Genomic DNA, 14,656 nt, shown 5'->3' with positions numbered 1-14,656 from the left:
CAAAGAACTTGGGATGATATCAAAGTTAGTATCTCACATGAAAAAGAACTTTCATAAATATGAAAGCCAACAGAGTTACTTCTAGTAGAAATAAGTTCTCCATTTTTAGACAGACAAAAATAAACTAAGGCAGGGATAGTGAAGCCAAGAGAGTTTCTAGGTAGACTTTTAACTAAATATTAAGAATCGTATGTAACCACTTGTGTTTTCAAAATTCAGTCTGAGGTTTAATATTTTTGTCAGCCTTCTCTGAAATGCAAAGTTGGGTTGCATATTTACAGGTCTTGGTAAACTGTTCCCAGCCCAGGGGCATGATTCAGTGTCATTCATCTGTTGAAATAAGGTTTGTTCCAAAACCAACTTTGGTCAAAACAAACCTGCACAGAGACTAACAAACCTCAAGTTAATTATCTCTGCAGTTCTCAACTGAAATTGCTTTCTGGCAGTACAGTTGTAACAATATAGCATAATTTGCCTCCTCTTTATCAAACTATTCTTGCTTTCTTACAACTGCACATTAGCAAAACATCCTATAATGAGGGGATTATTTGGATTAGTAACTATAAAATAAAAATTACAGTAATAGTTGCATGTTTGGCAATTGCTGTTTTGGTTGTAAAAGTATGAGATTATACACCACACAACTTGCCTGTTATTTTTTGTACTTTGAAATATACAGTCCATTTAGTTGAATGATGTGCAAAAAAAGTAAATGTGCAACGAAACATTATCCATATTCAAAATATGGGGGAAAAAGAATGTCATTTACCTTTTGTCAGCAAAACCATCACTCCTCCCTGCAGGTCTTGTGACTTTTTTTCTTAACAAAATCCAGTTGTTGTCACTTAGGGATTATTTTCTCTTGGTGGAAATATACTACCATCAGCACTGTAACTGCAGACAATTATTTTTAGAGCAGTCCCACTATTCATGTTTGCCTCACTTGCTGAATATTCATTTAACTAGCTTTGTCCACTTTAAAACCTCAAGGTTATTTTTTGAATGTTAAAGGTATAAATTATTGCACTGCAAAATGTTCTATTGGTTCAAAGCTCTGCCTTTTGATAAGTGCACCCTTTAAGCAAATATATTTTGCTTTCAGTCAGTTGTGGTGGTTGAATTGCAAATGACAGTGTGGAGGCAAAATGAATTTGGATAACGAAACACTTTAATCACAGATGTTGCAATTTTATTAATTACATTACTTCCCTGTCATTTGGAGGACATGACGCAGTCTGGGAGGCACAGCATAGCGGTTCCAGCCCTGCAGTGCATGGTTCTGGGGTCCCTATGGCTCATCCCCACTCCCTAAGATTGAGGAGCTGATCTGGGTCTCTGGTGCTGGCTCCTGGGGTTCCCCACCACCCAGCATCTTTTCTGTACTGTATGTTTACCTCTTAAGTGTCCTCAGCTACAGGACTGGGAGGCCACAGGACCTTGCTGATGATCAGTCCCTTCAAGCCAAACTATCATTGCCTGTTTCACTGCACCACTGCTGGAGCTCATCATCTGCCTCTTCAGACACTTCCGAATGTGTCTGCACTGTTGCTCAGGACACGTGGTTGATCATACTTCACCCACTTGTACTACTACAAAAAGTTAGTTAAAGTTCATTGGCTTACATTGGTAGTGATGCTGACTAACCTGAACTCATTGCTGATGGCAAGCAGAATCCTGTTAAACACATAGCTTATGCAGACAGAAAGGGCTGGACATTACATTCTGACTATGCTAAAAAAACATATCCACCTCCCACTGAGAGGCTTCTATTCAAGCATACTCCATTTCCCAATACCTTTCCTAATAAATGCAGCAACTAAACGTTTCCCAGCTCACACCACACTTACTAATCTCCTACACCTAGGAGGCCATGGGGAATTCACAACTTATTCTCTGTCTTCTAATTGAAAAAAAACCTAAATATCATCAACTTAGCCATGGGAAAGTGCTGCCTGTGGGCAGCACCCACTGAAGGCAACTCTCAGGACAGACAGGCTTCTACCTCAGCTTCTTAGGCCAGCGTCAGGGAAAGTTTTAACTTCATATGGGCAAAAAAATTGCCAACTGAGGTCTTACTTGCTAGATCTAAAGAAAAATACTGTTATTTTATTGTACAACAACAGCTAAATACTTTCTTTTTACTATGCTGAAAAGAGGCCAGCTGCCCAATCTGGAATTTCTGTGTGTGGTAGAACTGATCTTATTTTCATCTAACTCATTAATAAGTGAAAATAAAAGAGAGAAAAGAATTAAAAACCAAATATATTATTAGCTGTAGTAAGACTATAATGAATCTACTCACTTGAACTCTGCAATACTGCATTCCAGCTGCAGCAATCAAACCTGGTGTAAAAGCACAGGAAAAACATGGAAAAGCCCAAGTCTTGTTTAAAGGCTTTATACTAACAGAGCAGAGCCAGATGGTGCATGCCCTGCAATTTCAAAGTAAACCAACTTTTTAAAGCAACTTAAAACATATCAGGTAGTCTTAATGTCTTAACTTTTAGCACTCTGGATTTGTAAGTTTGTAGTAGAGTGCATCACGCCGCAAGAGAATCTAAAAGGCAACCAGTACATTTTGATTGTGTAAAATTAAATACAACATGACTGAAACTGCTGGTACACACAACGTATCAGACATTATTCTAAACCAACTATTTAAGACAACTGAAATTCAGTTCAAGTTGGTGAGACAAGTTGAGCTTGTAACTGGACAACATTTCCTTAAATCAGAGCTTTTTCTCTAAGAATGGAGGGCAAGATACTTTTAGGTAGTTTCATCTTTATTTAATGAACACTTTGTTATTTTCCTCTAAAGATTTTCATTCATTTTATCTAACAAAACCATTTGGGTTTGTAAATAGGATTCCTGGCAGGTTGTGCATCTCTCTTGCAAAAAAAATCCAGGAAATGGTGGATTCTGTGCATCAGTATTTCAGAGTGCAGCAGCAGTTTTTCTGGACTGTTTTACATACATAAATAGAGCACATCAAAGTACCAATTCATTCTACATGTTGTACTTGGACTCCAACTGCCATTTGTGCAAACCATCTCCACTTGGGAAGAAAGAGGCTTTCTTCAATTGCAGAATTCCATCAAATACAACTCACCTGCAATTCAGATGTGTACACAAAATGCAAAGCTTTCTTGCAGGTATCTTATATTAAACTCTATTCCAACTACAAGATTTGATAATATTACCAAAAAGATGTTTGCATTCTGGAAGGCGCTTTGCCTGCAAGATGTCCACTCTTCCACGCTTCTCAGCTTTCTGGAGCGAAACAAACAGCTCACTGAAACATTAAAAACATATTTATGCTTGGTTTGCTTTAGCTGACCCAAGATGAATAAGAGTCATAACGGTAGTGTAGCCATGAAGCAGGTTATCCTTTATGTCATTACATTCTCTTAATACGAAATTCCCAGTAACTATTCGATCACATCCTATTTCCCCATGTCCAAAGAAGCCAAAGAGGGGAACGTTTGGAAAAAACTTCCTAAATGCATCTGCTTCCATATTCCTTTTGGTTTTATAATGCCGATATCCTCTGCCAACACACGCAAACATGAAGCCAATGGTGTTATGCTCAGGGATATTTGCTGCTTTGAGACGCTGCATGGCGGCTTCTGCTGTCCTCTCATCAGCTACATCCTGGTCTAACAGAACAGTGGCACTCTGGATCTGGGGACCGCTGAAAGCCAGCCCAACCACACCGCAGGCATCGCCGGGCTGGGCATTGTTACTGAAAGGCAACAGGCACCAAGTTAGAGAACACCCAGGGAGACCACTTCGACCTGAATAAAACCCTGCTGTGGCAGAAGCAGGTTTCAAAGCAGACCAACATCCTGTGAAAGCCACACAGTCAGAAAACAAATCAAAACCTTTATGTCTGGAATTTTTTTTTTCTCCCCTTTTTAATAACTTTTCACAAGGAAAAATTTTCACATCCATTACTAGGGATTAAGCATATGCCTACCTTTCAAATACATGCCAAATTCAGCAGTTTGTGTATGTTGCAGCTCTCTAATTCCAACTAAACGAATAGTTAAACTTCAGACACAAAGATACTCAGCATTTACATATCAATCCAGGGCAGCAGTCGGTAATGGCTTCAGATTTACATTAAGTCTGCCTGGTTAGGCAGGACACACTAGTTTTAGCAGTTACCTACTTATGCTTTATTAGCACTAACTGAAAATACAGCCAGCTCTCTTAACTGAAGCAATGCCACAACCAGCATAAGTCGGATGCAAAAAAAATGTTGGTATTGCTATGGAGTCCAGATCTAGGCTGGCACGAGAGGAGCCTGTGTCTGTGTCTGCACTGCATGACCCAGCACTGTGCACTCCAGTGAGGATGCACCAGCACATCAGATGGCACAAAGGGCTCACTCTGTGCAGCAGAGCAGCTGTAGCAGTGGAAGCCCAAACCTGCCCTACAGGGATCCTGGCAAGGGAAACGGTTTAAACTGGATGAGATCTAGCCGGGTGCTGTGAGTGCTATGTCCTTCAGCAGTGGTGGCATATTAGGTGTGCTCCTGGAGCACACCAAACCCAGGCTGATGGAGAAACAAACTGTTCACATGAATGGTCTCTGTAACAGCAAGTGATACACATAGGGCAGCTGATGCTGACAATCTCCTTTGCCAGGAGTTCCTCATAGCTGTGTTTCCAGAACCCCGTTTGCAATACAAAGTTTCCAGTGAGATGACAGTGTAGCAGCTAGACTCCATCTCTCACAAAAACTAATTATTTTACTGCTGTTAATGGACATTTCTAATATGACATAACTAAATGGCTACGGCTTCTGGAGTGTTTTTTCCAATTTAAATCTTTACAATTTACCTTGAGAAAGATACCTACTTCTCAGAGGTCAATGATGTAAAGCTCTCCACTTGCCCCCCAGCCAGGATGATACTTTTTTCATTCAAAGGATTGACTATTTGATGCAGAAATCGAGTAGCTCCAGGCTTCCAGGAGTTGTAGCCAAACAGAAGAACCACCCGGAGATCTGGGTTATTCTTCAGACCTACAAACAAAACCACAAACGCCAATCCTCTTACCATTTTTAAATCCTGCTCCCTAAAGCCAACCATCCCAGGGTCTCCTCAAATGATACATTACACCTTTAGTAATGGCCTTTCACTGCTGCAATTTTCAAAGCAAGATAGAAACTGCCCCAGCATTCAGGAGCTGGGCTGCATTCCTGACCTAAGTGAGAATTTCTGAACAGAATCTAGCAAGGAAAAACAACTACATCTGCTTCCTAAAGCTTTCTGCTTCTGTACCATATGTTTATACATTATTCAAGAACCACCACAACACAGCAAATATCTTTACCTGAGAACTAAATAGATTACCACATCAGACAGTTGCTTACCCCAAGGTAGAAACTGCCAGACCCCTAGAAGACTCAAGAAACCCTTATTGTATTACTCTTCATAAATGACCTACCCTGCTAAGGACACAATGTGAAGAATTTAACAGTGCTGTCCTCTGTTCTGTCTTTCTTTGGTACACCACCAAATGACCTAAACGCAAAGTTGTTTCAGAGAAGAAGAGAAGCAGCTCCTGCCTACTCCTTTCTAAACTGTAATGACAGGAATCATTCCTAAGGGGAGAGACTCATTAATCATTATTTTTTACTGACTAGAGACTGCTCAAAACTTAACAGCTCTGCTGGCAAACTAAGTGAGGTAATCCAAGACCAATACTCAGGATAACTTGACCTTAATGCTCCACAGACAGGAAGAACGCTGACACATAATTACCAGCTGCAGCCCTACAGAGTGCTCTATGAATGAAGTTAGCACAGAAGCTGTTGGTTCCATGTGTTAACTCCACACTGGCACTCAAAAGAGGAATACAGTAATCCAGAACAGCCCAAATAAAGAGAATAACGTACCTGCTTCAGCAAATTTGCTTTCATCAAAGACCCTGTTCTTCACATCTTTAGAAAAATGGAAGGTATGAATTTTTACCCCATCAATTTTGGGAAACAACAAAGCAAACCCAGCTTCACCCTCTTCGATTTCTTGAGGTTGATTGCTGCTTGAACCCATCGGGGTAACTACAAAGATACAAAAGCAGACATCTTGTGTTGAGTGATTCTAATACTCTCATGTACACTAAAACAGATTAAGAGGCAGAACAGCTTAGGTGATGTAAAATATGACAGCTCATTTCCATAGCAACATACCCAATTAACAACTGTTGTGATATTTTTGGTTGATGCTTTGGAAAGATGAAGCATGCAGGAGTCCTAGATTGTGCTCAAGTCACTTTGGACACAGAGACACGGATATATGTAGACACTTCCCCCAGCCACAGCAAATATACAACAGTTGGAAAACAAGCACTGTACAATACAGCTGTCTCAGGCCTCCCTGCCAACTTCTGCAGGCATGCAAACACACACAGATTTTTAACACACAAGCATGTGATGACAGTATAGAGCAAACTGACACAAATACTGGGAGCATATTATTGAATTATGCTAGTAACAACAATCAAATACCCTATGTATGCTGTGGGAAGAGAATTTGAGATGAAAAACTAAGAAAAAGCTTTGCGATAATAAACAAGTGAAACAGTAGAAAACAGACTGCCATGGGAGGCTGTGAATTGTCCAGAGTTACTGAATATGCCCTCTGTTAGACCGTAACACATGGGTACATACTGAGGATGTCCCATATGATTAATCACAGCATATGAGACTGAAAAATACAGAAAAATCCAAGAAACACCCAACTATTACATTAAGATGCCAGCAGTAAGCTGGCTGCTCAATTAAATCAACCCTTTTAATTAGAATGGCATCAGACAAAGTAAGAATTTAAGCTCCACGTGACTTAACAGCAACCCTGTGACCTCCTTAAAATCCGAAGGTAGCACTGAGAGAGGTGGGAGCAGAACATGGAAATCAAAGTGAGAACTCTCCATCAGTTTAGGACTGTGCTTTCAAAAACAGAGAAAACTGTGACAAACAGCACCCGGCAGAGAGCTGTGATACACCAAACACCTTCAAAGTGTCTCTCACAAAATCACACATCTTCCTCCTACCTACAATCCCTGGAGTGACCAGTCCAAGAACCTGACATCGCTTTGGCAACAGTTTTTCAAGTGCAATTGCTGTTTCTTTACTATTTCTTTTCCTGGCTGTTAAAAAAAAAAAGGCAGAAAGAAAGTGAATTGTTCTGATGGGTACTGAGACAAACCCTGCAGCAGTCCCATGCTGCCCATCAGTGGCTATCCCATTAACAACATGGCAAACCTGCACTAACCAGGAGGAGCAAACAGAACCTGTATCCCCCAGAGAGTGGGAAAGCAACTCGTCTATGTAACAAAACATGAGATGTGCTTCACGCAAGTGCAATACTACATGGTTGCAGACTTTACTGCAAAATATCTACTTTCCCCAGAAATTCAAACTCAGAATCACAGAATCAACCAGGCTGGAAAAGCCCTTTCAGCTCCTCCAGTCCAACCATTGCCCAGCACTGCCAAGGCCACCACTAACCCATGGCACTGAGGCCTCGTCTCCACGCTGTGTGAACACTTGCAGGGACGGTGACTGCAGCCCTGCCCTGGGCAGCCTGTTCCAATGCCTGGGCACCCTCTGGGGAAGGAATTGTTCCTCAGCTCCATCTAAACCTGCCCTAGTGCTGGTTAAGATCACTTGTTACACGGCAGAGTACCTCGGAGCATTCCCTTTCAGATGGCTTTCCGCTCTGTGCGCCTCAAGCATTTCGGGAGGGGGGGGGGGGGGGTGTTACCTTTCTTCTGCTCGTGACACTCCTCATGCCCGCTGAAGGTTTCCGCATCGGCGATGTACAGCACGGTCTGGGGCAGCACATGCACCTTCTGTAGGGAGAGGAGAAGGAGCAGGAGGAGGAAGAGCAGGAGGCTGAGGGCTGCTCACCCAGCGCCCGCTCCGCAGGGCGGGCCCCGGCGGCTCCTCAGGCGGGACGAGGGCTTGAGGGAGCCCCCGCCTTGAGGCGCGAGCCCCCTGAGGCGGGAAGCCCCCCCCGAGGCGCGAGCCCCGCGCCCCTCAGCCGCGCCCGCGCGCACGGACCCACCTCGAGCTCGCGGGCCATGGCGCGCACCAGCGCGTGGCTGTCGGCGGGGCCCGGCTCCAGCGCCGACACCCAGGCGAGGCGCTGCCGTGCCCGCAGGATCCGCCGGGCGCACTCCCTCCACAGCCGGCACACGCTGCGAACAACAGCACCGCGGTCAGCGGGGCCGGCCCTCCCTCACGGCAGTACTCATACCCCCCGCCCGCCCCGCCCGGCCCTCCCTCACGGCAGTACTCATACCCCCCCGCCCGGCCCTCCCTCACGGCAGTACTCATACCCCCCCCCCGCCCCGCCCGGCCCGGCCCTCGCCCCTTACCAAGCGGCGCGCAGCAGCGCCTTGGTGGGCAGGAAGCCGAGGACGCGCTCCACCACCTCGGCCAGGTTGCTGAGGACGAACCCGCCCTTTGCGGCCTCCATAGCGGCGCCGCCGCCCGCCGCGGCCTCCCCTGCCAAGCCGCGGCCACGGAGGTCCCTGGCGCACTTCCGGCCACAAGGAGGCGGGGACAGCAGGAGCAGCCACGCTACCGCCGCCTAGCGGCGGGGAGGACGCGAGGGCTCCTCACCACACTTAACACAGAGCACCACGGACCCAGCGCACTTCGTAAAATGGTTTTTATTCATAAACTTGATGCAAGTTTACAAATTACTGTACATTGCCAGGGCGCTCCGCCGGGAGAAACGGAACCGCACCCGGGGCCGGCTCTGCCCCCACCCCCCGGCACCGCGACTGGGCGCGCTGCAACCCCGGCAGCGCGGCACCCAGCGCACCAGGGCAGCCGCGCGGGCTGGAAGCGGGGCCAAGCCTCTCCCATCCTTTCGCTCGAGCTAAAACCTGGATGTGGGAGCAAACGCCCAGGGAGCCGCGGGTGCCTGGCGGAGGAGAGAGCACAGGGGTGATAGTCAACTGAAAACAGAACAGAAACATGCGTCTGCGCTTCGAGAGAGTGCTTAACTCACGGTGCGGCCCCGCACGGGAGCGAAGGACTAGTACTACAACCAAAATAGAATCGATTTAGTTAAGGCAATGAAATATACTGTAATTACACAGACCCAGATTCGTTTCCTAATAAAGAACCAGCAGTTCCCATTCATCTCTCCATCACAAAACCACTGTCATGACTATGGCAACGTTTCTTAAACCTCTGACTCAGGTGACGTGTTTTTGTACTTTAGTGTAGCTTTTATATAAAAAATTTCATCCAAGGACTTTCATCTCGATTTGTGCCAATCACTTTTATAAGTTCATTAGTTTACAAATGATTGCAACAACCCGTTAATAAAATGGAACACCTAAAAAGGTTCTTTTTTTTTTTTAGTATTTTAAATAACTTCAAGCTTCATACTGCGGCTCTTCTTGTTAAGGAGCTTGAGCCAACAAGTAGCAGGAACAGCTCAGCAAGTTCTGATGCCCCAGTGGAAGTGACTAGTTACAAGGTTTTATTGGCACAGCCTTGCTCTGCTTCAAAAAAATTACAAAATAAACCAAAAAAAAGGAAAAAAAAAAGAAAAAAATTAACATAACCTAAACAAAGAACATCTCTTCCAAAAACCAGTTCATATTCTCATACAGCCATGAAAAATGTTTAATGACTTAACATACATGTGTTCTTCCTATATCATTAATTTGGAAATACTACAAATGCTGTCATTTTAGATCAGAAAAAAAAAACCAAAAACCTACTGTGATTTGCAAGACCTGACACCTCCTAAAACAGTATTAAACAAAGGTATTAAACTTCTTGGCTTTAAATGAAAATGATACAATGCAAGTCTCTGCAGTTTGCCTTTTGCAAAAGGTAAGAAATACACAAAAGTGTGTTGAACAACTCACTCCTTTTGAATGATCTTCAGTAACTCAGTAGCCTGCTGGAGGGAGCTTATACTTTCAAATAAAAAAGGGAGAAGGGAGGGCATGGCCCAATATGCTGAATCCATAAGAACAAATACGGTAAAGGCCCAAACTGCTCAGTCCAGATACCTAAGAAGAGCGGAATGGTAAGGCTGTAACTTATACTTTACGTGTCAGTTGACAGATTATCCACTAACTTATCTAATAGCTAAAGTCTTCAGTACAGCTGTTATAGGGGCACTCATAGCTTGAGTCTGTGTGTTGGAAAACATAAAAAAGAGCTTGTTTTGTTGACATTGGTCCATGTATGCAACAGTCCTCAACGTTAGCCATCTTCTTTTGGAGGAGTGTACCAGCCTGCAGAGAACAGAGACATGCATTAGGTACCGACATCGCTATGTCAGGACAGTCCTACACTCCGTTTCTCGGAGATAGAAGTCTAGAACCTGGCTCCTTCCTTCCCTCTTTAAGGCCAGCTCAGCAAGATCCAGTGCCCAAAATGCTAGTGGTCTGCAGTGGGACATAAAGCACATGGTATATTCCCAGATCACACCCAGGATTTGGGTGTGAAAACTTAATATTTCCAAGTTTGGGTTTTTTTGTGGCAGCAGCTATCCTGAGGTTGACAAGCTGGACATGAACAGGGGAAGCTGTTGAGAAGGAACGTTGCTGTAACAAAACCAAATGAAATAGAGGTAAAACCCTCAAGTCTTCCAGCCATTTAACGCACAGACATACAAACATGACTACACTGGGATATTTGTCTATAAATCCCACCTCCCATACTGAAGAGCTAGGCACGTACAAGCATTCGAATTGTTTATCCTACTTCTGTAAGTCTTGCTGCATCAACAGGCTCAAAAATGTCAGTTGAATAACTTGTCTCCTGACTGGATTTGGAATGTTTAGCAGTTGAATCACACCTGAACAAATGTGCATAGGGGTTTTTTTTTTAGTCACCTTCAAATCTCCAATCTTAATTCCCCAACCACTACTGTAAAAATTCCTCCGATTTTTTTGTACAGTGAATAAGCAGCCTATTTACTTTGTCCCAGAGAACAGGTAGCAAAAATACACCTTTGACAGCAGCTATAAATGCTGTGGATGCTTTGTGTACAGCTCGTGACATGGTAGTAATCACTGTAGGCTAGCACATAGCTAGAAGTAAAGAGAGCACCATGCTGGCTTCTGTAGTGAACTAAAAAAGCAAAAGGCTTGGTTAATGGCAAAATCAAAATACCATAAAATTGGAAAGCATTTTAAAGTTGTCATCTTTGATCTTCCTCCCCCTTGTAGAGAAAGCATTATGTTCAATTTTAGAGGTAGGGAAACTGAGGTGCTCGCTCCAGCCACACTGAAATACACTTATGTTCGCAGCAACATCAGTTCCCAGAAGACACTGGACCACAGGACATCACAGAAGTGGTAAGTGGACTTAACTCCCTTGTCACGACACCAGGGTACCACTTCTACTGACTACTTTTACATAACATGTCAGTCACTTAAACCTTTTAAAGCCTCAGGTCGTTTGTTGTGTCCTCATCCTGGCACAATGAACACAATTATACCTGAAGCACTTGAACACTTGTTTCATGCAGCTAAGAGACCATAAACTGGCTTTAAATAGAACAATAAATGTGTCTCCCATTTCTATTGGGACAGTTTTCCGGACAGTGCACTTGACTTGGACTTCTTGTATTTTCTAAACCTCTGGTCTTCCTTTCCACTTTATCGCTTCCTTAACGATTACTGCAAGGTCTTGCCACATTGAAACAAACCCCTTCAGGGAAAGGGGTAAACCTCCAGCAGCCACTTCACTAAGACACTCTGAAAGCTCCAGTAACAATGAAGTTCCTAGATCAGCTGGCCGAAAATGAAATTGAACCACCTTTCAAAAAGACAGCAGGAACACACGGAACATCCACGCAAGCTGGAAAAGTTGCAATGATTGTTAGTCAAGTTACTTTAAGCACTGTTGTCTTCCTAGCGCAAGATGAGAAAGAAACACAGTATGTTCTTTCCAAGCCAACATAAGACACTCTGGCACTTAGAAGTTTTACTGAGGCCAAATATCAATCCCCAGGTTGCTATGCAGACAAGAACAAAAATCAAAAGAATGTACATACCATTTTTCTCATGTATTTGTACTAGTGACTTATAGGACTGCTGTGCTCTTGCTAGGTTATATTGATTCTGAAAGGAGAAAAAGCTAACATAAAAAACTGGCAGCCAGACACGCGAGACTTAAAAACAGTTTTACAACGAAACTCTGCATCAGACTTACAATTAAAAACCATGCACAGTGTTACAACATTCCTGGATTTAAGGCACAAGATTTTCAAAACAAATACCCTTATTTTCTCATTTCTTTTCCATCATCATAACAGTAATTTGTACACCCTGACTGCTGGAAAGGCCCTTCTTTGAGAGGGTTAAGAACCTGAGCAACTGGAATGAAGGCTTCAGGCAACGTGCCTTGCTCAGCTGACCAGTTACTGGGTTAGACGGAATGGTGATCATAAACTTTTACATCTTACCTACCTAGGTGACTATCCTTGGAGGAGTGCTTAAAAACTAGCATCCAAGTGACAGTCTCATTCACTTAAATATTTAAACATCCTTTGGAAACAGCATTTCATACTTCAAAGTCTTTGAAGTTACAGCCTGTTACCAGAACGCCCACTTGAACTGAACTGTGATTTTCATTAATGCTGAACAGCTAGCTCAGGATTTGCATGGCATTATTTTTCACCCTCTCATGAAACTTTGCAGGTGCTTGGGCCAGCTAAAGGAGGAGAACTCCTTAATATCAGCATATGCTATCCTGGCAGCCAGGCTGTCATCTACAGCCCTTCTCAGATCTGGAATTTCCAAATACTCCTGATTACCAATGCCGATACCACTTCCTTCCCCACCTTGCCAATACAGGGATAGTGCAAGTCTAACTGCTTACACACCCTGCCCATCTCAAGGTTTTATCCTCCCATGTTCATTATTTAACAAACTCGGAGTTAACTGCCAATAAAATACTCACACATGCACCAGATGTCATGATAAATCAAAATGCAAATATATATGCAATGACAATTCTGGTGTTAAGCATCTTCTGTGCAACTCAGCAAACAAATGAAAGCCTAATAGGAACTTCTGTAACGGATATAACACAGCATATTTACCTTATTGGCTCCAAACTGTACTCTGGCTTTTCCTTTGACTAAAGTGGCATTGATCTGCATGATGACTGATTCTATTGAATAGGCACTGCTCCAGCCCTGGAGAAAGAAGGAAATATTTCTGTATAACATGTACTTGCTTCTTGTGCTCAGCTTACACATTGATGTTGGGATATGTGCTGTGGGAGGTTTATTTTTCTGAACTCCGTTTTTAAAGTACTTGTTTTCAGTTAACAACAGAGAAACTCCGCAAAGTGCTATTACAGTCTTACTACTAAGAACTTGTAGGAAACACGGAAAGGCTGATTCACACATTTCCAAAATGCAGCAAGACAGAAACAAGAGCAGTTCATTATTACACAGCTACAGGTTGGGCAGAGAAGAGATTCAGAGCAGCCCTGTGGAGAAGGACTTGGGGGTGTTGGTCAATGAGAAAATGAACATGAGCCGGCTTCAGTGTGCGCTCACAGCCCAGAAAGCAACCGTATCCTGGGCTGCATCAAAAGGAGAGTGACCAGCAGGTTGAAGGAGGTGATCCTGCCCCTCTGCTCTGCTCTTGTGAGACCTCACCTGGAGCATTGTGTGCAGTTCTGGTGTCCTCAACATAAAAAGGACATGGAACTGTTGGAACAAGTCCAGAGGAGGCCACGAGGATGCTCAGGGGACTGGAGCACCTCCCACATGAAGATAGGCTGAGAAAGTTGGGGCTGTTCAGCCTGGAGAAGAGAAGGCTGCGTGGAGACCTCATAGCAGCCTTCCAGTATCTGAAGGGGGCCTATAGGGATGCTGGGGAGGGACTCTTCATTAGGGACTGTAGTGACAGGACAAGGGGCAATGAGTTAAAACTGAAACAGGAAAAGTTTAGACTAGATATAAGGAAGAAATTCTTTCCTGTTAGGGTGGTGAGGTACTGGAATGGGTTGCCCAGGGAGGTTGTGAGTGCTCCATCCCTGGCAGTGTTCAAGGCCAGGTTGGACAGAACCTTGGGTGACATGGTTTAGTGTGAGGTGTCCCTGCCCATGGCAGGGGGGTTGGAACTGGATGATCTTAAGGTCCTTTCCAACCCTAACTACTCTATGATTACAGCATTTACACATTTTCAGCAACATCACAACAGAAATTACTTCTTGGAAGCAGCAGCAAAGATTGCTATCCAATGAAGCCATTGAGTGAGCTATGACAGTTCTGCCCCATGGAAGTTACTGCTCATCTCTGGCTTTGCTTCACCTCCCAAGGTTCACAAAAGTTTCTGCCAGAGCCTGCAAAACGGTTACTTCATTCATTTACTTATTTGAAGAGAAAACCAATCACTGTCTACACAAGAGTCATCCATGGTAGAATCTTCTGCATTCCTCACTTCTCCAGGGTGAAACAACATGTCTTGCTCCTCAGAACTCACTCTTTACACCAGCTTCCTCCCAGAAATTCTGAGAGCTCAGAGCTGATGTGCTCTCAATTCTTGCCTCTTCTTCAGACCTCTTGTAAGCCATCCAAGGCAGAAAAGAAGCTCTCTCACAAGATCAGCAAGGCAAATCTTGTGGGACTGAGGTTTATTCCAC

At 43.9% G+C, this 14,656-nt stretch overlaps 2 protein-coding genes across 4 annotated transcripts in view; both read right to left on the bottom strand.

The window, feature by feature from the left end:
• Positions 1-1,146: 1,146 nt before the first annotated feature.
• FBXO22 (F-box protein 22) lies at positions 1,147-8,542 on the bottom strand. The gene is made up of 7 exons (XM_061447304.1): positions 8,392-8,542; positions 8,079-8,211; positions 7,776-7,863; positions 7,063-7,158; positions 5,906-6,070; positions 4,864-5,029; positions 1,147-3,743 (listed from the first exon to the last, which is right to left on the bottom strand). Exons 1-7 carry the CDS (start codon positions 8,490-8,492, stop codon positions 3,314-3,316), a joined length of 1,179 nt encoding a protein of 392 aa, XP_061303288.1. The 5' UTR covers positions 8,493-8,542; the 3' UTR covers positions 1,147-3,313.
• A 1,098-nt stretch (positions 8,543-9,640) lies between these two features.
• UBE2Q2 (ubiquitin conjugating enzyme E2 Q2) overlaps positions 9,641-14,656 on the bottom strand; it is a 48,482-nt gene continuing 43,466 nt past the window's right edge. For all 3 annotated transcript variants that reach the window (XM_061447265.1, XM_061447263.1, XM_061447264.1), the window contains 3 exons: positions 13,101-13,196; positions 12,051-12,117; positions 9,641-10,281 (listed from right to left, as the gene is read on the bottom strand). In XM_061447265.1, the coding sequence (XP_061303249.1) occupies positions 10,250-10,281; positions 12,051-12,117; positions 13,101-13,196 (195 nt within the window). In that variant the 3' untranslated portion in view covers positions 9,641-10,249. The remainder of the gene's footprint in view (positions 10,282-12,050; positions 12,118-13,100; positions 13,197-14,656) is intronic.

Source organism: Pezoporus flaviventris, unplaced genomic scaffold, assembly GCF_033815535.1.
Source record: "Pezoporus flaviventris isolate CSIRO_AGI_PZ_B2104156 unplaced genomic scaffold, CSIRO_AGI_Pfla_v1 ptg000006l, whole genome shotgun sequence".
Lineage (NCBI taxonomy): Eukaryota > Metazoa > Chordata > Aves > Psittaciformes > Psittacidae > Pezoporus > Pezoporus flaviventris.
This window is presented reverse-complemented; position numbering and strand designations above follow the sequence as displayed.